The 22,822-nt window shown below is 50.7% G+C and overlaps 1 protein-coding gene across 1 annotated transcript in view; it reads right to left on the bottom strand.

The window, feature by feature from the left end:
* Nucleotides 1-1,048: 1,048 nt before the first annotated feature.
* The window catches only part of DCPS (decapping enzyme, scavenger), a gene marked incomplete at both ends in the record, with an annotated part of 55,226 nt that continues 33,452 nt past the window's right edge, over nt 1,049-22,822 (bottom strand). The window contains 4 exons of the mRNA XM_080710502.1: nt 1,049-1,315; nt 3,312-3,422; nt 8,938-9,051; nt 16,404-16,549. Coding sequence (XP_080566628.1) covers nt 1,049-1,315; nt 3,312-3,422; nt 8,938-9,051; nt 16,404-16,549 — 638 coding nt within the window. The remainder of the gene's footprint in view (nt 1,316-3,311; nt 3,423-8,937; nt 9,052-16,403; nt 16,550-22,822) is intronic.

Below are 22,822 nucleotides of genomic sequence, written 5' to 3'. Positions count from 1 at the left end.
CCAGCCTCTGACTCCCAAGCCACGCAGTGCGGAGTGACAACGGCCCCTCTGTCCCATGCTTTTCTCCTGCTGTCACTTCAGGGCATGGAAAGAGCTTCCTGAGCAGGTGCTGGCAGCTGCACCTCTCTGGCGGTGTGAGACAGCTGTCCTCCATGCTGGAGAGTTCCCTCCTGCCGGACTGTGTCCTTGCTCTGCTGGAGCAGGGAGTTATCACCCTGCCCTGATGAGCTCCTGATGGCTCCAAGGCCGGGCTTTAGCCTGGCCCCCTCCTGTCCTCAAGAGCCCATGGGCCCGTGGTACCCTGACCCGGACCCTGGACCCTCCAGCCCTGCAGCCTAATCATTTTGCCCTTGCTGATAACACTGTTTTGCACTTGGTCTTTGGGCTACTCCCAAGTCTGTTTTGTCTTCCTGCCTAGATAACAAATTCAAGGCCAGGGACTCACTGACCAAATAACAGAGGCAGAGGCGGGCCTTCAGGGCTTGCATCATCTGATTCTTATTAAAACCCTCCCCCTGCCAGGCATCAATCCCCCATCCTCCTCCACAAGTTTATCAACACAGGTGACGCACACAGAGGGTGTGACCCCAGTGCTGGGAAGGAAAAGAGGAAGTGCCATCCAAAACCTCTAGATACTATTTCCGGAAAAGTTCTGAATTTGGTATTTTGGGGGATCTCCCCAAAAAAGAGACGTGGGGAAGTGGCATAACAGGAAGGGGTATAAGCAGGAAGAGACACAGATACAACGTGTGTGGTGAGCAGCGGAAGCTGGAGAAAGTTCTCAGCACCCTTTCGGGGCACTGCCACTTGCCAGCTGCAGCTGCCACCCTGCCACCCGCCCTTTGAGGACCTTCCCACAAGCTCTGCGCAACCGCACGCTGTTCCTCCCCACCGGCTGCCCCTGCCACATGCCAGTCCTCTCAGATGAGCCCGGGACTTTATTCACACATGAAGAATAAGCCAGTACAAAATACACTTTAAAAAAATCCCTTTGGAGATAAAAACCCAGCCCCCACCCCACCCCACCCGCCTGGGTCTGCCCTTCCACTCAGGGCTGGCGGGCCTGCTGCAGCAGCTTGAGCAGGGGGTCTTCAGCCCTGAGGGCGAACGTGAGAGTGCGCTGCTGGTAGTGCCCGGGGTCGCACTCCAGGTTCTCGATCACCTCGGCCAGCAGGTGGGCCCGCTCCACACAGGAGCCGGGCGCCTCGAAGCCCAGCGCCGTGAAGTGCACGTGCAGGTGGTAGTAGGAGGGAAGGTAGTGCAGGTACACACGGAGGCGGTCTGCCTTCACCTGGTAGCGCTGCAGGATGGCTTCCTGGTGAGACAGGGGGCAGTGAGACAGGGTCATCACATGCCTACCACCTGGGGCCACGCCACCCACCTGGACCCTTCTCCTGTCTTCCCCCAGGCTAGCTTGAGACAGCTTACAAAACCCTCCCAACAAATCTCCACCATGGTCTGCTCCAGATCCCTGTCTTCCACTCTGGGAAATCAACAGATGTGGATGACGGCAACAAAGCTAAGGCCTACCCTCAACAGCAGGAGCCTGGCCTCAACTGCGGCTCCCATCCCAACCTAGAGAGAACACCGGCTGTCTCTGGGAGCCTAGAAGTCCCAGTGTTTAAAGGCACAGATTCCCAAGAGTGTGGGGACTATCTTTCCCCAGTGACTTACAGGCACCTGCTAACCAGCGAGGCAGGTGGAGGAACCTTGCTCTCTTGGAATGGAGGTTTGGACACAACGGAGCTAGGGCTGTGCTAAGAACCTGGGGAAACCAGGCATGGTGGTGCATGCTTAAATCCCAGTATTTGGGAAGCTGAGACAGGAGCTTTGCAGGTTCACGGACAGCCTCAGCTACTTAGGGAGGCTCTCCGCAACTTAGTGAGATCCTGTTTCAAAATAAAGAATAAAAAGTAGGGCTGAGGGTGTAACTCAGAGGTAGACTGCTCCTGGGTTTAGTTAGTACTGCGTCCCCAGTACTAAAAAAAAAAAAAAAAAAAAAAAAAAAAAAAAAAACCTAGGGAAAGGGGAGGGGTTAGGAGAGGTATAGAAAGGGCATCTTGCAGAAGAGGAAAACATTTCTCGGGCCCTGGCCCCCCTACCCCCTCCACCTTGCTTAGAGGAAGGTCTTTCTCCACCTGCCCCTTCCCTGCAGGCTTGGGATTAGAAGACGCTGGTCTCTGTCATGGGCAGACCCCTGAGCAGGCCAGAAGACAAGAGAAAAAGACTAGGCCCCAGGCTCAGAACACACCAGGGATCTCCCCAGAGGGCGAGATAGGGACAAGGCACCCAAAGGGATTCCTGGGATGAGGATGCTGAGCTGCCAGGGCAAGGAGACCAGGGAGACATGGGTCCTGCATCTCACAAGAAAGACACTGTTCTGAGCCTTTGGCAGAATCCAGAGGCTTTTTCCTGCTAGAAACAAGTGGTTCCCAAAAGATAAAAGCATCCAGAGGTGGAGTGCCATGGGCAGGCACAGGGGAACAGGTCGGGGCACACAGCAGGGAAAGCAGAGTCTGGGCAGAGCCCCAGCACTGGCCAGAAAGCAGCAGTGCTCTCTCCTAGTCGGGCATCCTTATGACTGTCAGCTTCTGTTGGGCAGGCAGGTATCTTCATATTTCTGAGTAGTAAAAGAGCTGATGCCCAGCTCCGTAGATTGGTGGATTCAGAAGAGATCCCTACCAGACACTTGGGTTCACGGACATGAAATTACCTGACCCAGGGCACTTGGCTAGTTAGGACCAAAATGTCAGCCCAGGACCACAACCTAAGATTCTCCTTCCATCTTCCCTGCTGCCCAGGGCTTCTGTTAGTGCCTCTATAATTGCATTTCATGTGACAAATGTCTGGGATAGAAAGTATCCCAGAACCCCAGGTGCTGCAAAATTCAGCCCACTTGTGTCTGGATTAAGCATGTGCATACACACGCGATAAAGTCCTGGGCCCCCAAACCCAAGAACCTCGTCTAGCACAAGGTAGTTGTCATGAGTGAGACAGGCGAAGCTGGGGTGGGAGGGGCCAGGAATTAAGGACAAGAGCCTATGGGGTGGAAGAGTATCCCAGATGGGACCGGCAGAGAAAGACACGGGAGGACAAGGATGAGGAGCGGGAAAGGCGGCTGAAAGAGCTGGAGGGTCAGGCAGGACCAGGAGATGAAAGGCCTCGTGAAGCAACTTAACAAGCCCTAATGGGGTTCAGGACTGGCATTCTGAGAGCCCATTTCTAAGACTGGAAGCATGAGGAAAGAAGCCCCAAACACACCATAAAAGAGTATAACTGTGGACTTCCCCGTGGTTTGTGAAGCGACTCACCTGCCCTTCGCGGAGGATGTTCCTGAGCAGCGGCAGGTGTTCTGGAGTAAGGTCCCGAAGGGATCGGATGCCCCGGCGATGGCAGATGGCGATCAAATACAGGTCATCAAGCTACAAAGAGATCAAGGGGAAAACGAGGGCAGTGCTGGGCCAAGCAGGGGACAGGGTCAGGAGGCTGCCAGCCCTGGAGCTCCCGCCCCCACAGCCAATCCAAGAGACCCCAGAGCAGGGTTGACCCCCAGGCACCGCAACTCTCCATGGGCCCAGGGCGAGGACTACCAAGGAACAGGACTTGTGTGTAGTCCTCCGTCAGCAGGCGTACCTGCGCACTCTACAGAGTTGTGGAGTTGGTGGAGGTAAGCGGAGGTTCAGAAAAGAACAAAAGACAACTCCTTGCCTCCAAGAGTCTAGTCTAATCTATGTAGGTAAGTCACACTACTATAAGACAGAAAATGTAAAATATATTTTTAGCGGGTGTTGGGGATCCAACCTAGGGCCTTGTTAAGTACACGTGTTAAGTGCACGTTAAGCACACGTTCTACCAATGAGCTACACACCCAGCATATAAAGGGATCAAAATTTAGGAAAAAGAAAGACTCTAGCTAGCTGGGTGATCAAAAAAGGCCTCCTGGAAAAAATTACAGGGCATTTGGGACGTCAAAAAGGGGCTGGAGCCCAGTATGGTGGCATACATGTGTAATCAGGGCCACTCAGGAGGGAACGTTGAAAGGAGGCAAGACTGCAAAGGTGCGAAGGGAGAGGCCAGCAGCGTGTCCGGGTGGAAGGCCCATGCAGGTGCGGGGGCCCTGGGCATAAAGGAGGGAAGGGGGGCCTAGGGCTAGCACAGCAGTAAGCACCACCACAGTGGTTAGCCCGTTTCTCTCTCCCCCTATCTCAACGGCTCAACAGCAGCCCTTCCTGCTGTCCTTCCTGAAATCAGCCTGGCTGAAAATCTGGAGATCACAACAGAGCAAAGAACCAGAGTCAACAAGATCTTGTGCCAGAGAGCAAATGAACTATTCTCTTGCCTGGAAACCCCTCCCACAGCGTCTGTGCTCCCCGAAACCCTGGCCCTGCCTGGTTCCACACGTGTGTGCCCGGCAGGCCAAGGCTCCCAGGGTCAAGGCCTGGGGAGAAGCCAGTGGCACTGGGCTGCAGTCCAACCTGCTGGATTCCTCACGGAGATAATGTAGGGGCCATGAATCAGCCGGCCACATGCCCAGGGGACCCAACTTAAAAACCACGACCATTTTCCATATGACTGCCTGATGTCCAACTGTGTCACAGTATCTTCTTGCCATACAGTCTTCCCCGCCAAAGTTCTAACAGTGATCTGGGCTCTCTGCCCCAGGCCTGTTGCAGATGAGTCCACACGCAGCTGCCAGCATACAGCTGAGCTGCGCCCATCAGGGCCTCAGTTTCGTGTGCAAGTCCCTCCTGGACCCTCCTTTATCGTGGCCCATGTCTAGGACATTTACTCTTTCACTAGTGAGGAGCCCAAAGAGAAACCAAGAAACAAAACTTCTTGACTTTGGTGTGTGCGCATACCTGCGAATCTGTATACTTTCAGCTGTACTATGGGTCACTGTCAAGGGTCAAGGAGATCCAAACAATAGCAGCATTTGTGTTAGATGATGTTGGCTGACAAATCTTAAACATGACATTCAGTCACATCTCTTTGCTCCACTGGCATGGAATGAGGCATGAAGCCTGGTGCTGGGTGTCAGCTCCTCACACGTGAGGGAGGGAAAATGAACCCTTTTTTTTTTTCTTTTGTGATGCTCAGAATGAGCCCAGGGGGCATTCTCCCCCTGAGCTGTACCCCCAGCTTTTTTTATTTTTTATTTGGAAACAAGGGTCTTGCTAAATTGTTGAGAACCTCTCACTAAATTGCTGAGGCTGGCTTTGAACCCCTGATCCTATTGTCTCAGCCTCTCAAATACTAGGAGTACAGGCACATGCCACCACACCCAGCCAAAAACCATTCTGTGTGTGTGTGTGTGTGTGTGTGTGTGTGTGTGTGTGTGTGTGTGTATGTGTTGGGGGGTGCCAGGGATTGAGCCCAGGGGCATTCTACCATAGAGCTATATCCCCAGCCCTATTTTTATAAGGCAAATAGGGTCTTGCTAGATTAAAGTGTCGCTACTTGTTGAGGCTGACTTTGAACCTGCAGTCCTCTATCTTTGCCTCCAGTACTGGAATTAAAAGTGTGCGCCACAATGCCTGACCAGAAACAAACAAACCTTCCTTTCTTCCTTCATTCGTCCCTCCCTTCCTTCCTTCCTTACATCCCCAGCCCTATTTTTAATCTTTATTTTGAAACAAGGTCTCACCAAGTTGCAGAGGGCCTCACTAAAATAGCTGATGCTGGCCCTGAAACCTGAGATCCTCCGGTCTCAGTCTCCCAAGTACTGGGATTACAAGTGTGCACCACCACGCCTGACTCAGAAACCATTCTTTGATACGAGACATAACCCAAGATTTCTGTAGGCAGCCACAGGACCTCCTGGTCTAGATAAATGATCTGAAAAAAGTCAGACAAGGGGCAGGTTAGGGCCAGAGACTGGCGCCAGAGACAGTGGCCCATCGATGACTCTGAGAAGGTAGACAATGTCAGTCTACTTTTAAAAGGTGGGGCAGTAAAATCAAAGCAGCAGTTTCTTGGCAAGAGGCAAGACAGAGAGGGATCAGAGTTTTGAGCCATCTCTTGACCCCTGGTGTGATTCAAAGGAAGGAATCCCTGGTCTGAAAACTTTATACCAAAGAACTTAAAACCATATGAACTGAAAATGATGTGTGCCTGTGTATCCACGTACATATGTGTTTATGCATCAATATCCAAAGACTACCCCCAAAAGGAAAGACAAACCACAAGCAATGATGGCTGTTTCCAGAGAGGATGTGGAGGCACACAGGGAGGGGCTTACTTTCACGGAGCCTCCCTGTACTGTGTGTGTTTTTACCATGGGTAAATATTAGCAAACAAAATGAATAAAAAAGGACATACAGGCTACCTCGTAAGAGAACTGAGGAAGGGACAGTGTAACCTGTGGGGAGGCATAAGGTCTAGCAACATTAGGCACTTGATAGATTTTTGTTGAATGGATGAAAGAATTCATTGATAAATACAGGGCCTTTGGTTTGGGGACAAAAATATGCTTCCAGGGGCCGGGGGCATACTCAGTGGTCGAGTTTGTACTTTGTGTGAGAGACGGGGTTTCACAGGAATGAAACAGGACAGAACATAATGGAGCAGACAGAGGTAAAGAAAAATGGAAGAAGGGAGAGAGGGAGGAAGGAAGGGCAGGGATATGCTTCCAGAAGTGACAGAAGACTCAGGGGAGTGAGGAATGCTTCTCAAAGCAAACACTGAAGTACTTCCCCTCAATTATTCTCCAGCCCTAGGACTAGAAGTACAGATGTTGCAGCCTTCCTGGGGAATATGTTACCAACTCTAACAGAGCAATCAAGTTCACCACTGTCACAAGTCAAGGATGTGAGCAACTGGAATATGGGACCATTAAAAGACAAGTAAAGCCAGGGGTGATGGTGCATGCCCATAATCCTAGTACTTGGGAGGCTGAGACAGGAGGATTGCAGGTTTACAGTCAGCCTCAGTGACCCAGCAAGACTTTCCACAACCTAGTGAGACCCTGTTTTAAAATAAGAAAGAAAAACGGCTGCGAGTATAGCTCAGAAGTAGAATGCCCCTGGGTTCAATCCTCAGTATCACAAAGCAAACAAACAAGCATAGGTAAAAAGGGCTATCGCTTTGAGGTAGAATGTCCCTGGGTTCAATTCCCAGTGCCAAAAAATAAAAATAAAATAAAATAAAATAAAATAAGGGCCCACCCCTGTTACGATCTCCAGGAACTGACATTTAAGCTGGCCCTTCCCAACCCTAGAGGGCCAGGATCGCCAGCCACATGGCTGGAGGCCAGTGAAGCCCCAAAGCCTTTCCTTCTAGTTCCAATGGCAGATAAGGCACATGCCGGCCAGCCCTAGGTCAGACATGTGATGGATTTCTGTCCCCAGTGCTGCAGGCTCAAATGTATTCAGGGCTTCTGGCGTGGAGCTATACAAGTCCATCTTATTTCCTTTCATGACCCTAGGGCTGTAAGCCCCCTGCAGTCACAAGCTCTTTAGTCTTCAAGAGTCTGGTAAGGCCAAACTTCTTTCTACCCTACCCTATGCCCACCTCCCATAATCCATAATCTCCAAGCGCAGGGCTGCCAGGCAGGGAAAATGCAGGTTTGCAGAGCCGCCCTGGGGTCATGATTCTGGGGCTTTGTCCTAGCTCTCTCCCGCTGGAGGGCTGAAGGTGGCCCAGGCAGGAGCAAGCCACAAGGGAAGGAGAAGTAGGTACAGGGATATTCTTATCCTTTCTCACTACAACACCCCATATATGCAGAGCCGTCTTCTTTGATCCTAGTAGGCTGTAATAAATCTTCACTCCACAATGCACTTCTGGAAACTCCCTCTGAATTCCCTAACTACCTCTTAAGTACTGGCACACCCAGGAGCCACCTGTCAAAAGACAAAAGATGCTCCCTGGCCTGCCAAAATCCTGTCCCTCTACCCCAACCACAGGCCCTCAGCCCCCTTATTTTGGTCAGTAGAAGAATGGCATGGCAGTTCTAGAAATCACAAATCAGAAACCAAGCCAAATGCAGATGAGTTCAGTTTAGGACCCACAGGCCAACAATTCTAAAGCAAGAGGGAGGGTGTCCACAGAGAGGCAGCCAGGACCCTAGCTCTTCTGACCGTGTGAGGACACAGAAACCAGATGGGCCTACCCAGGGCAAAATGGCCAATCCAAGTCTGGGTTACTCAAGAGTAGCTAGAGGAGAGAGGATGCTGTCTGCTCTCATCTCTCCAATGCTCCTGCATCTGACTCCCTATCTCTTCCCAGCTCACTGGAGAACAGTAGTCCAGGGGACACGGTGGCTCTGTCTGTTCCCGATCCCATCAGGGCAAAATGCTTCTCTGGATAGAAAGAGGTGATAGTAAGTTACAACTCTGGTGGGCTGGCACCAGGGAGAGGAAGGTAGACAGAGGGAGCAGGGGAACTGGAGAGGATTGCTTACAAGTGCAGATGGCACCTCTCAACCTGCTCCTTTGAAGGTTTGCAGCAGCAGAGGCACCTGGAGGCCAAGGACCTGGGAGCAGGGGCTGGAGCATAGGTCTGGACTGCTGGAGAACTACTCTGCAGCTTAGGCTGGGTAAGGGACTCCCTGGGTTGGTCACCGTGGTTCTTGCCTGCCTGGGACAAAGAATATGCAAACACCTCATCTCAGGACTCAGGATGCTGCTGGAAGCGAAGCTGGCAGCCCAAACAACTTGGCTGGCTGAGGAACAGCCCATGTATCACCGAGGCAAGCCCATGAATCCTATACCACCACTTCTTCGGAAAAAGCAGAGCCAGAGGGGCTGTAAGCTACCCATGAAAGCAAAAGTATCTATGTAGGACAGGTATGCACTCTGTCCTATGGAGCACAGAGGCACCCCATGCCAGGTAAGGAGAAGCTGCTCAGAGAGAAGCCCCTGTGAGGGAGGGCAGCCAAAGGAGGGCCAGCAGTGAGGAGCTGGGTGGTCAGAGAGTGGAGGAGTGAGCCCCGGTCTTTACCTGCTGCTGGTTCCACTTGAGGTCAGGGATGAGGACAAAGCCGTTTGAGGGGTCTGGGTTCTCATAAACAATCCGGTCGGCTTCAGCCTTCTTGTCAAGAATGTTATAAACCCACTGGAAGGAGAGGGGAGAGAGATGAGTCACAAATCCACTGCCCCCATCCCTGACCTGGACCCCAAGCTCTCTGGCCCTTCTGGGGAGGACAACCTAGCTATAAAAGTCTGCTTAACTCAAGGATTGACAATTCCAGGCTGGATGTTCCCAAGTATCTCGTTGCAGGTGCAGAAAATGCCCACTCCCACCATCAAGGCCATCACAGGAGCTTCTGTGGCTTGGACGCGGCTGGGTCCTTCAGGTAGTTCCTGGTCAGGAGAGTGCACACATTCTGCTATGTACTCACAGGCCTGGCCGTACTGACCCCTCACTGCAGTGACCCCTCCCACTGTCCACAGGACATAGGGGAAGAGCTGTCTCCATGGATCCTGGCTCTGTTTATTCAGAACCATGTGCCAAGCCAGGCGTGGTGGTGCATGCCTGTAACCCCAGCACTTGGGAAGCTGAGACAGAGATAGCAGGATAGTTTGAGGCCAGGCCCAGCAACTTAGTGACACGGTCTCAAAATGTAAATAGGGCTGGGGGTGTGGCTCTGAGGTAGGTTGCCCCTGGGTCCATCCCCCAGTACTACCCTTCCCCAAAGAAAAACAAAAGCAAAAACAAATCAGAAGAGTGGAGCAAGAATAGGTTAGGAGACCAAGAGCACAGATTTCCTTCTGCAAAGGGAGCCACTACCATGGGTAGTAAAAGCCAGGGGTTTTGCAGGCTCAGGAGAGTGGGAGCCTTCCCACCCTGCTGGGCTTCTCGTCTGCATGGGTCAGAGCCTCTACCTGCCTAGAGCTGCTACAGACGTCACAAATCCCCTATCCCAGTGACAGAGGCCTCGATTTGACAGAGTAGATCTCAATGAGACTCTGATCAGCTGCTGCCGACAGCCTTCAGAGGACCCTCCTTTGCCCTGTGTGAACCCCCAGTGATGTGGGCAGGACCTTTCTGAAGCAGCAGGCAGCGGGGAGGTTAGGCTGAGAAGGCCCTTGGCTTGCAGAGGTCAAGACCAGGCACCCCAGCACTTCTCTGCCCACCCTAGCTCCAGGTCTTGCACATAGGAATGCCCTACATCCCAAAGAGAACCCTGCTGGAATCCGTGCCACTGCCCCTTCCTCCTGAGCTTGGACTTCCACACTCACTGACAAGGAGTCTAAGGAATGGACACCACGCTCTCTTCTCACCCAGGAGTGCTGACACAGGTAGCGACACCAAAGGCCCCAAGTCTAAACGCCCGGCACCCTGGGCCAGAGGGCTGAGCACACTGTGCTGCCCCTGGCTCTCGGCTGGGCTGGAGGGGAGAGAGCAAGCAGAGGCCAGCTGCCTGGGATATCTGGGCCCCCAGCTTTTCTGCAAATACCACAGAGGACTTTTTACCCCTCGATGACACTCCCAATGTGGTTCCTCCACCACAAAACTGCGGCCTTCCCAGGAGAAGCCTGGATGAGCTGCTTCCTAGGAGAGGTCCAGAGGACACCTGGTAGCTACTTCCTCATGCAGTGTCAAGGTCAGAGCCACTTACGACCCAGCAGGCCGAGACTCCCCCAGAGGCATTTCCTCTCCCATCAGAGACAGAGAGAGACAGAGAGAGGGCGGGGGAGGGAGGGAGGGAGGGAGAGAGAGAGACCTGGTGTGGCCCGTTAGCAGGCCCCTTGCCCCTCACCAAGGGGGGAGCAGCACCTCCCACTGGAAAGCACAAATGAGCTCTGGGGCCACTGACTTGTGCAAGCAACCAAATTCTCCTCCATAAAACAGGACTAATGGGGAGAATTCTGACTCAGTGTGCACAGAAAATGACCAAGCCCAGAGTCCAGCTGGAGGAGGCGCCTTATGAGCAGGGCGATAGCCACCAGGTGACAATAGGATGGTTGCCAGAGGCTACAAGACCAAGTGGAGCAGGAAAATGGAGAAAGTGGAAGAGAACAAACGTGGTGGCTGGAGAAGTGTGGGGCTGAAGCCAGGCAGGTGTGAGGAAGGCAAAGGCAGCCAACTCCTGCGCTGCTCCCAGGGCCACTGTTCTCATTTTGCAGGATAGGAAACACAGGCACAAGAAATTCACAGGGCTCAGCTCACACCATTCCAACCCTGGAAGGTGAGTCTGTCTCCTGAGCTGCACTCCAGCCCACAGCACATCCTGCCTCCTGGGCAAAGGAAGCCTCATGATCAGAAGCCCAGAGGAGAAAGGGAAGGGAACGGGGGAACAAAATTCACATGGATCGTGCAGGGTTATGCACTGGAATCTCCCTGGAGACTCGGCCAGCTCTGCTGATAATGGGACTGTGGAGGATGCTTCCTAGAACACACTGGCTGGACTAACTCCCTCTAGATGCTCCTTCCTCCCTGGACCTCCTGTGGGAAGCCCGGCTCTTCCCCACTCTGCTCACCTGCCTTGCCCTCTGTTCTGGCCATGCTTCACTGAGGCTCCCTTCCCTGCCTGCTCCCCCGTGTGTGCAATGGCAGCTCCACCCTGGGCCTTTTCTTTGTTGGAACCAACAGCAGACCATGATAAATGGTACATCTTTCAATTTCCACAACAACGCCAAGAGGGCAGAGTTCCAGCCACATTTTCCAGACAAGAAAAAGGGCTCAGGAGTGATGGACAAGGTCACATCACTCTCAGGGGGCAGAATGAGAATCAAACCCTGGGCTGATGCCGAAGCCTGATGCGACAGCTCCAAAAGGACATTTTTGGCTGAATGACATCAAAGGCTTCTGGTTCAGACACTCGCTGCATTTTTTTTTTTTTTCTGATACCAGAGAGTGAACCTAGGGGCATTTTACCTCTAAGCTACAGCCCCCCAGCCTTTTTATTTTTTATTTAGAAACAGGGTCTTGTTAAGTTACTGAGTCTCACTAAGTTGCTTGAGGCTGGCCTTACTCGTGATCTCAGCTTCCCAAATACTGAGATTACAGACATGTGCCCCTACGCCTGGCTTGAGTTGGCATTTTTACAAGTACCTCAAAGTTGAGGGGACAAATAGTGTCATAAACTAAGAATATAGATATGAGTGCCAGATGGCCTGGCTTTGAGTCTCATCTCCAAAAGGGCTGTTGTGGAGTTCAAATGAGATGATGTACACAGAATGCCTCGAACAGTTCCTGGCATCAATAAGCCCCAAACTGAGCTTGGAGTCTTCCACACAAACCCGCACCATTGTCCCCTCCAGGCTATGCTCTTCATGCAAGAGGGACCTGAGGCCACCCCACATTCTCCTCCTCCACCTCTTCCTCATTAACAGAGTCTAAGATCACCGGGCCTTGTAAAGGCTTAACTCTTTTTTTTTTTTTTTTTTTTTTTTTGTGGTACTGGGGATGGAACCCAGAGACATTCTACCTCTGAACTACACTCCAAGCCCTACTTTTTTATTCTTTTTATTTTGAAGCAGAGTCTCACTGAGTTGCAAAGAGCCTCACAGAGTAGCTGAGGCTGTTTGCGAACCAGTAACCTCCTGTCTCAGCCTCCCAAATGCTGGGATTATGAGTGTACACTGGCTCACCTCTTAAATCCCTCCTTAAATCACCTGATGGGCCAGGCGTGGTGGCGCACGCTTGTAATCCCCGCGCTTGGGAGGCGGAGACAGGAGGATCGCGCAGGTTTGAAGCCAGCCGCACTGGCGTAAGAGACCCTGTTTCAAAAATATAAAATAGGTCTGGGAGTGTAGCCCGGAGGTAGAAGGGCTTCCAGGAACCCCAGTACCACCAAAAAAAAAAAAAAAGAAAGAAAGAAAGAAAAAAAAAAATCACCTGCTGCCTCCATTTTTGTTCAGATTCACCCTGGTTTTTAGGCCCCACTCCCCAACTGGTTCCATAACTCCAACTACATTACTCACATCCCTAAAACCATTTAGAGGGCCCTTACTGCCTCTGGCAATCACTCTCAGATCTGATGACTGTTAGAAATATTAAATTCTGCTGGGCATGATGGTGCATGCTTGTAATCCCAGTACTTGGGAAACTGAGAAAGGAGGATTACAGGTTCGAGGACAGCCTCAGCAAGTAGTGAGACTCTCATCAAGTGAGGCCCTGTTTCCAAATAAAGAAGCAGTCCTCCTTAGCGGGGAATTTTTCCAATAATTCCAGTTCATTTGGATAAGTTTTGTCTGCATCTCCAGTATCCTGGCATCCGCCACGGCCTCCATGACCCCTCTCTGATATTTTCCTTTTTTCTTTTCCTTTTTTACAGGGTCCTTTCGGGTGGAAAGGGGGTCGCCTAGGGGTGCCCTGCCAGTGCCTGCCCACCCGCCCAGGTTCGGGGCCAGAGGCCCGGACCACAGGGGCAAATAAAGTTAAAATAGGTCTGGGAACATAGCTTGGAGGCCGAAGGCTTCTGGACTCAATCAACAGTACCCCACACCCCCCCACACACACACAAAATCAAATTCTTAGCTGGGTGTAGTGACACACACCTGTAATCCCAGTACTTGGGAGGCTGAGATAGGAGGATCAAAGGTTCGAGGATAGCCCCACCAAGTAGTGAGACTCTCACCGACTTAGCAAGACCCTGTTTCAAAAATAATAATAAAACAGGATTGGAGGTGGAGCTGAGAGGTAGAATGCCCCTGGGTTCAATTCCTAGCACCACACACACACACAAAAAAAAAAAAGAATAGCAGATTCTTTTAAACACACATGTTTCAGCTCCACTCCCTAATGAAGAAAGCCTTGTGAGTGGTGCACCCCAGCCCCATTTTATTTTATTTTTATTTTGAAACAGGGCCTCATTAAGTTGCTGAGGGTCTTGCTAAGTTGCTGAGGCTGGCCTCAAACCTGCAACCCTCTTCTCTTAGCTTCCCAAGCACTAGAATCACAGCCATGCGCCACCACACTCAGCGTTTGTGCTCCATTTTATGTCTCCCCCAGGCAATCCTGACCCAGTGGGAGGATCCCCCTCCTGTGAGGCCCCCACCGTCTGAGCAGTCACTCTCTCTCTGCAACATCTCTACAGCTCATCTAGCCCTGCAGAGGGCTTGCCTCATGATCACCACTCTCTGCCTATACTTCTATCTTCCCTGCTAGGCTGTAAGAACAAAAGGCCAGTTTTCATAACCTGGGTGTCCCTCAGAACACGGCACAGGCCTGGTACACAGAAGAAGCTTGATAAATACGACCACTGCTGGTTAAGCTATGTGCTTACATGCTGGCCAAAAATGGCCAAGAAGGAACACAGGAAAGTGCGTGTCATTGAGTTCGAAGAGTAAAGGAGTATTTGTATTATTTTCCAAGTGGAACTATGTAATAGGGTAGATATATGACTCATAATAACTACCTTAGGGCTTCTACTCTCTTCTTTTTTTTTTTCTCCCCTGTACTGGGAATTGAACTCAGGGACATTCTACCTCTGAGCTACACTCCTAGCCTTATTTTTTATTTTTATTTTTGAAATAGGGTCTCACTAGGTTGATGTGAGTCTCACTACTTGCTGAGGCTGTACTTGAGCCTGTGATCCTCGTGTCTCAGCCTCCCTAGTACTGGGGTCACAGGTGTGCACCACCACACCTGGCAGGGACTTCCTTTCTTGATTCCCAGATCTGTGCAACCAGCACTACAGAACACGTGTCCCAGCAGATTCCTATAGGACTCTGAATATAACCTGTCTACGAATGTAGAGATAAACTTCCTTTTCACTCAGAAAATAGGGTAAGTGCTGGAACTTTTAAAAATAAGCAAAACCAGGGTAACTTTGGCCTAAGAGCCTTGTGCAAATGCTGGCCGGAGAGGCCATGGTCAATTATGGGGCTCTCAGCACAGGGCCTGCTGGAGAACGGCCTTCCCACAGGCCCTACTAACCTCCCTCTCCTGACTCCTTCCTGCTACCCCTGACCCTTAGGCACCTCCCCCGCACTCCCTCCTTGTTCTGGGCAGGGGCAATGGCTAGGAGCTTGCCATGGTACAATACCCTCTAGCACAACACAGTAACCTGAGTCCTGGGGAGAGTCATGAGAAATGCTCACAGAGAACAAGGGTGAGCAGTAATGAGAAGGAGCTAGGGGAGCTACTCAGTGGGCAGAGAAATGACTCATCGATAACCATCAATCATACTTAACTGTGAGCATCCACATGGGGCCAATTCCAGGCAGAGATTCTGGCTGGCACTGGGCCGAGGCCCAAGGAGCTGCCAGGGTCTCTGAGCTAAATGGCCTTGTATCTAGCCCAGTCAGAATATAGCCAAACTACACCTATGTATTCATTCTGTACCAGATGAATGCCAGGGATGACAGGGTGCTGCCTTCTCTGTGAGTGACAGAGAAGTCTTCCACTCTGAAACTCAGCTGGTCTGCTGCAGGAGAGACCAGGAATAAAAGGCTTGAACGAGCCAAGCATGGTAGTATATCCCTATAATCCCACTACTGGAGAGGCTGAGACAAACCAATTGCAGTTTAGAGCCAGCCTCAGCAACTTAGCAAGACCCTGTTTCAAAATAAAAATGGGCTGGGGGTAGCTGGGCGTGGTGAACTCGGGAGGCTGAAACAGGAGGATTGCAGCAGGTTCAAAGCCAGCTGCAGCAACTTGAAACTCTTAGCAACTTAGGGACACCTTGTTCAAAATATAAAAGGGAGCTGGGTATGGTGGCACACGCTTGTAATCCTAGTACTTGGGAGGCGGAGACGAAAGGAGTCCAGGTTCATGGCCTCGGCAATTTGTGAGGCTCTCGGTAAGAAGACCCTGTTTCAAAATAAAAAATATTTTCAAAATAAAGAAATAAAAAAATCAGTCTGGGAATGGAGCTCAGAGGTAGAATGCCCCTGGGTTGTATCCCCTGGTACCACAAAAAGAATGGGGGAGGGTAGGGGGTATAATTCAGAGGTAGGAAGCACCTGGATTTAATCCCTAGCACACACACACACACACACACACACACACACACACACACACACACACACAAAATGAGGCTGAACTAAGGTGGGCCTAACCATCACTCCTTCATCCACTAGCGGTCCTTCAGCGAGGGCAGAGTCATTCTGAGACACACCGATACAAGTTCTTCCAGCAGACTGGATTGCTCAGCAACTCCTGAAGAGCCTCAGGGGCAAACGAAGGCCCCGCACATGGGGCCCAGGACCAGGGTCAACTCCCTTCTCTGTGAAGCCTGCTCTGACTGGCCTATATAAGACAGCAACCAGCCAGCCCTGGGACTCTACCACACCAACCCTCTCCATTTGTCCCCACTGCACTCATGATCCCACACGTCATACAGGTCCTGGGGCAGTATGTGCGCTCCGCAGGCAGGCTCATGCTCTACTCTGCTCTCCGCTGCCCACACCAAGCCCCGCACTGTGCCTAGCCTATGCAAGACTTCCAACAGATGCTATGGGAAGGGAAACCACACAGGAACATCACTCCGCATCTGAGTCTTGGCAGCCAGTCACCTGGATGCTGAGGCTCTGGGACTCCAGGTGGGGCAAGGTAATGTTCCTATAGTCCTCTCCCGTCTCTCGGATCAGGCGGAGGTCCTGGCGCAGGTACTTCTGCAGATGTTTCTCAGTGGCAGGGTACACCACAGTCGTTTTTACGTCTGCAATGACACAGCACAGTCCATGACTGGAAAGCAAAGCACATTAAACTCACGAGCTGAGACAGGCTCTGAACCTGGAGGACACTAGGCTTCCACTGATAGGTCCTTGGGGCCCTCTCACCACACTAACCCAGCACTTCTCAGTCTCCCAGGTATGGGAACCAAAGTTCTCTTAATTCTTCCCCTACAAAAATCCCCGGGTATTTGACTTCTGGACCCAAAGATGAAGGTGATTTAAAGCCCAGTAGCCCTTTTACTGAAGGGCAGTGCAGCATGGTAGCATGGTTCACAGTGTGGACTCCAGAACCAGAATGCCTGGGTTCAAGTTCTAGCCCAGCCTCCCCCATTCCCCAAGAGGCACACCAGCCCCAGCTGGGAATTTGGTCCAGTGATTTAACCTCCATGAATCCCAACTTCCCCATCTGCCAAGTGAGGATAGTAACAGCTCCTGAGTCATAACACTGGGAAAATCAAGTGAGTTAATTACCTGTGAGGTATACAGAACAATGTCTGGCATAAAGCACACACAACAAAAGTACTGGCTAAGTACAACCTGGGGTTGCGTGACCTCACCCAGTTTGGTCTGGGCAACCCTTCCTGGTGGGCTGCCCTGAGCAACGCAGCATGCTTCTCTCACAGCACCCTATCCCCTCGGAGGCCGAGTACTAGTTCACCCCAGAAGTGACACCCAAAACATCTCCAGACACTGTCAAATGTCCCCAGAGAAGCAAAACTGTCCCCAGTAGAGAACAGTTTTAGTAAAAAGGAAACCCTTTAGTTTCCCTAAACAGACTCTGGGCTAGTGCTCTGACCCAATACCACTTGGCAGTGGTGAAGTCATTTCTCCTCTTTTTAGTAACATCCTTATAAATATATACATATATATCATTTACATGCAGTGATTTGAAACAGATCTTCAGGCAGGGGAGGAAAACAGCAAAACTGTTTCAAAATCAGCTGCCATGTTTCTCAAAAGTCCAAAAGGCCCACATGGCAGTGCTGGCTCCCCTCCCTGGGATTTAGACAGCTCTCCCTGGCAGCCACCCCAGGGAATCCTACTCATCCCATACGTCAAAGACCCAGCCAAGAACCAACACTTTTGCATTCAGTCTAAGGATATGGGTGGCTTTAATCCCACTGCCCTTGATGAGAGGGAAGAGATGGCATCACATCAGAGACACAGCAAAGGCAAGACCCTAAAGCCAGACACAGCAGCCCCCCTTTTCCCGAAGCCCAGGGGGATATACAGATGTGACATACTAAGGACACGACTTCAGTGAGCACAGAAGTCCCGGTCCATCAGCTCAGGGGCAAAGCAGCTAATGGGAAAACAGGGGATCTGGACTAGAATGGCCACATGAATCTTCCTCACTACTGGGTACGCCTGGCCATGTGACCTCTTAAAGAGTCTCAGTTTCTTCACCTGTTAAAGGGTGGTCACAAAAGCTGCCTCACAGAGTTGTTGGCATTAAACAAAACAGGTCGTCCGGACCCCTGGAAGCAGGAAATGACATCTTCCCCAATTCCAGGAATCCTGGCCTGACCCTGAGAGCTTGGACAGGGCTTCCTCATAACCTCCAGGCAGCAGCAAACACGTTTCTTATTTTCATTCTTCATTGCCCGCTAATAACCCACGGTCACAGGCCCGTGATCAGAGGTCAAGCACTGCAAGATCTCAAGAGGCAGAGACTGCCTGAAACAGACAGGGTGGCGCCACCTCAGAGCTTGCAGCAGACGCAAGGAAAAGCCCGTGGCCTCGGCAGTGTCACTGGTGGACTAGAACGGGTTTTGGAGCCAATCAGTCTGGGTGCAAATCCTGGCTCTGCACTTCCCAGCTGTGTTAACAACTACAGGCAAGTGGCCAACACTCTCTCTCTCTCTCTCTCTCTCTCTCTCTCTCTCTCTCGCTCACTCGCTCGCTCGCTCTCCTCGCCTCTGTAACTAGGGTAATAGCAGTGCAAGGTTGATGTGCGAATCAAATGCGTTGGTAGACAATGCCTCACACACAGGAGAGCATTACAAACACTGGCCTTTCTTCTAGTTGTTTTCTTGTGCCTTCCGCTGCCTGGGCTGGATGGTGGAGAGGCAAGCCACAGCAGTGGAACTCCCTCAGAGTGGAGACATGGCGAGAACAGCCTTACTCTGCTGGCAAGGGACACCCAGCCCTCGGCACACAGCCTGGGGCTCCTGGGCTGAGCTAGGGGCTGGCCAGCAGGCCTTGGTCTGCCCAGGCTTGTCCAGGACGTGCCCTGGCCACCCAGGGTACAAGGAAAAGAGGCATCGCACCAAGCCAGCCTTCTGCACTCCCACCCAGGGCTGCCGGGAGAACACTCAAGAGGCCCTGCTTGCCCAGCTGCCAGCCTTCCCTTCCTGAGCAGCTCCAGAGCTGCCACTCCCCAGCACCCAGCTTCTCAAGGAAGGGCTCAGGCCTGGGGCTGCTACCTCATGCCTCCTCCACCAGCCCCTCACCGTGGTCTGCAAGGCCCACCACTCCTTCACCCCCACTCCTCCTTGCTGCCTCTGTTCCCACCCACCCCCCACCTCCAACCCCTCACTGTCCAGCCACCTGGCACCAGGTGTGCACCCTCTTTGTGCCTGGCACAATTCCCACTGCAGGCTCACTCAGGACTCTGGTCTGAGGCCACCCCTCAGGGCCAACAGCCCCAGTTAAAGCAGCCCTCTAGCCCCATGGCCCTGTGCCTCCATCACCCCATCATTACCTGACAACACAGTACAGGCTTAGCGTCTGACTCCCCCATGAGAGGGCAACTGCCAGGAGGAGAGGATTTGGTTTATTTCTTTTTACCATTTCTCCCCAGCATCTGGATAGCACTAGGCATGTTGTAAATTCTCAACAAATACTTACTGGACAAATGAATAAACAAATCTGGCCTTTTCAGACTTTGAGTCCAGAAAGGGTACTTGTGTCCCAAATGGAATAGATAAAGTCTTTGAAAAGAGTCAATATATTTCCTCATGCTAAATTTCTCAGTGGCAGCCCCAAAAGTAGTTCTGGTTCACTGACCTAGATGTCAATCAAGATTGTGTGTGTGTGTGTGTGTGTGTGTGTGTGTGTGTGTGTGGTATTGAGAATTGAACCTAGGAGCATTCTACCTCTAAGCTACACTGCCAGTCCTATTTTGTATTTTTTATTTCTTGAAACAGGATCTCACTAAGTTGTGGAGGGCATCACTAGGTAGTTGGAGCTGGCCAGGAACTTACAATCCTCCTGTCTTGGCTTCTCAAGTACTACAGGTGTGCACCACCACGCTTGGCTTCTATCCAGATTCTGACTTGCAGCTGAACTTCAGGGGACATTTGGTCAAGAGTCAACACTCACTAAACACACAGCCATCAGTTAAAAATATGTTGGGGAACAGGATACACATGCACACTCTCAAAAATATTTCCCCATAGGTTACTTACTAACTACAAAGGGGAAAGGCCACCCCAGCAAGGGGAGTTCACAGCACTCCTAACACACAGTCTGACTCCAATCACAAGAAAGTATCAGCAAGCCCAAACCCCAGAGCATCCGACAAAACAGGCCTTATAACTACTTTATTTAATTTTGGGTACTGTGGACTGAATCCAGGGGCATTCCACTTCCAAGGCCTTTTTGTTTTTTGAGACAAGGTCTCCGTAAGTGGCCCATCTGGTCTCAAACCTATGATCCTGTCTCAGCCTCTAAGTACTGGGATTACAGGCATTGGCCACTGCACCCAGCACAGGGCATTATAACTCCGAAAATATGCCAGAGTTAGCAGGGTAGGGTGACATGTGCCTACAGTCCCAGCATTGGGAGGCTGAGGCTGAATAATTACTTGAGCCCATGAGTTCAAGGCCAGCTGGACAACATACTGAGACACTCCCCCTTCCTCAAACAAAACAAAGCAAAAATGTCAAAGTTAGGAAAGACAAAGAAAGGCTTAGGAACTGCTCCAGATTAAAAGAGACAAAGTAGTCATGACTAAAGGGGATTAAGTCAGATCCTGGATCTGGGGAGGGAGTCCTACATTACACAGTAGTTATGCATAAATCTGAAATCAACAAGTTTCCCCCTTCTTATACCTACATTTATAATAAAATTATAATAAATGTTGAAAGAAAAAGTAAACAAAAGTGGCAAAGGGGCTTTATAAGGGATTTTTTTTTTGTACTATTCTCAATACTTTTCTTTAGGATTGAAAATATTTTTTGTTTAAAATAAAAAACTAGGCCGGGCGTGGTGGCACGCGCTTGTAATCCCCGTGCTTGGGAGGCTGAGACAGGAGGATCACACAGGTTCGAAGCCAGCCTCAGCTACTTAGTGGGGCTCTCAGCAACTTAGTGAGACCCTGTTCCCAAATAAAATATAAAATAGGTCTGGGAGTATAGCTTGGAGGTAGAAAGCCTCTGGGTTCCATCCCAGTACCACCAGAAAAATAATAATAAATAAAAAATTAAATTAAAAACTAAGCCGAGCACAATGTCACCCACCTTAATCGTCAGTACTTGGGAGGCTAAATCAGGAGGATCATGAGGTTCAAGGCCAGCCTCGGCAACTTAGTGAGACCCTTAGCAACTTAGCAAGACTGTGTGTGTGTGTGTGTGTGTGTGTGTGTGTGTGTGTGTGTGTGTCTGTCTGTCTGTCTGTCTGTCTGTGTTATTTACTCAGGATAGAACCCAGGAGCATTCTACCTCTGTGCTATACCTCCAGCCCTATTTTATTCTTTTATTTTGAAACAGGTCTCACTAAGTTGCAGATGGCCTTACTAAGTTGCTGTGATTGGCTGCAACCCGCAATCCTCCTGTCTCCGTCTCCCAAGTACTGGGATTACAAGTGCACACCACCATACTCAGCTACAAGACCCTGTTTAGAAATAAGAAATAAAAAATAAAAATGGGCCATAAGAGGAACTCTAGACGAAGAAGGAGATACTTTAGATGAGCAAATAAGGCAACCTAACTGTGGGGAGGGGAGAGGGGAAGAGGGAAATTCCATAATGTTCATGATGTACATTAACAGACATATCAAAGTCAATCATTAAGCCAAACATGAGGAGGGAGTGGGAGGGAATGAGGCAGAAACTGGGTAAGGGCTAACTGGGTGATTTGTGCACGTATGTCTCCACCATCTTGTACTTCATTAAGATGTATGACCACAATGCACCAATAAAAATAAATAAAAATAAAAAGGGATAGGAATATAGCTTAAAAGTAGAACACCCCTGGGTTCAATCCGGAGTACTAAATAAATAACTTGAGCTCAAGCAGCTAACAGATGCACAAGGCACTATTCTAGGCCCGATACACTCATTAACTCATTTATTCCTTATGACCAAAGTGACTGGGTATTATGATGATCCCACTTTACACAGGAAGAAACAGGCACAGAGCCCAGAGTGACCCAAGGCCCCCAGCATCACAGTGGTGACCTCTCTGCCCACAGTAGGTAAGCAGGAGAGGTCTGCCAAACAACCTGGGTTCTCTCTGCCAAATTCCATCTAGCAAGCTGACTTGTGGGAGCCACCGGCTCAGGATGAGCAATGGCTGGCAACGCCTCTGCCCAAAACCTCTTCCCTGTGGCTTGAGAAGCAATGGGAACTCCCAACCACACCCTCCTGCAGGCATCCTTGAAAAAACAGCTGGAGACAACCATAACCTCTTAAAAACGCTCCCTTGAAATGTTCTCAGTATACTGGGAGAAATTCACTGACATTCCTTATGCAACCCTTCTGACAGGCTTTTAAAAGTTTTGTTCATACTTATATATTTTGGCGGTACCAGGGATGGAACCCAGGGGCCCTATTTTTTATTCTTTATTTTGAAACAGCGTCTCACTGAGTTGCAGAGGCCTCACTAAGTAGCTGAGACTGTCCAAGAACCCCTCGATCCTCCTGTCTCAGCCTCCCAAATGCTGGGATTACAAGTGTGCGCCACCACGCCTGGCCAAAATTTTAACTCAAGTTATTAACAGATAAAAGAGTCAAATGAAGCACGCTATAAAAGTTTCTTGCTCCTCTCTGCTCTGAACCTCCCACTCCTCAACAGCAGTGCTGCTCAATCTTCTAGCCAGGCTTTTCCATGGTTCTAAATGTTTTGTTTTGTTTTGTGGTAGTGGGGATGGAACCCTTCTACCTCCGGGATACACTCCCAGATCTATCTTACATTTTTTTATTTGGAAACAGGGTCTCTTAAGCCAGCGTGGCTGGCTTCAAACCTGCGCGATCCTCCTGTCTCCACCTCCCAAGCGCGGGGATTACAAGCGTGCGCCACCACGCCCGGCTCCAT

The sequence above is a fragment of the Muscardinus avellanarius genome, assembly GCF_963383645.1.
Source record: "Muscardinus avellanarius genome assembly, chromosome: 1".
In the NCBI taxonomy this organism is placed as follows: Eukaryota; Metazoa; Chordata; class Mammalia; order Rodentia; family Gliridae; genus Muscardinus; species Muscardinus avellanarius.
The sequence above is the reverse complement of the archived record's forward strand: the minus strand, read 5'-3'. Positions and strand labels throughout refer to the sequence as shown.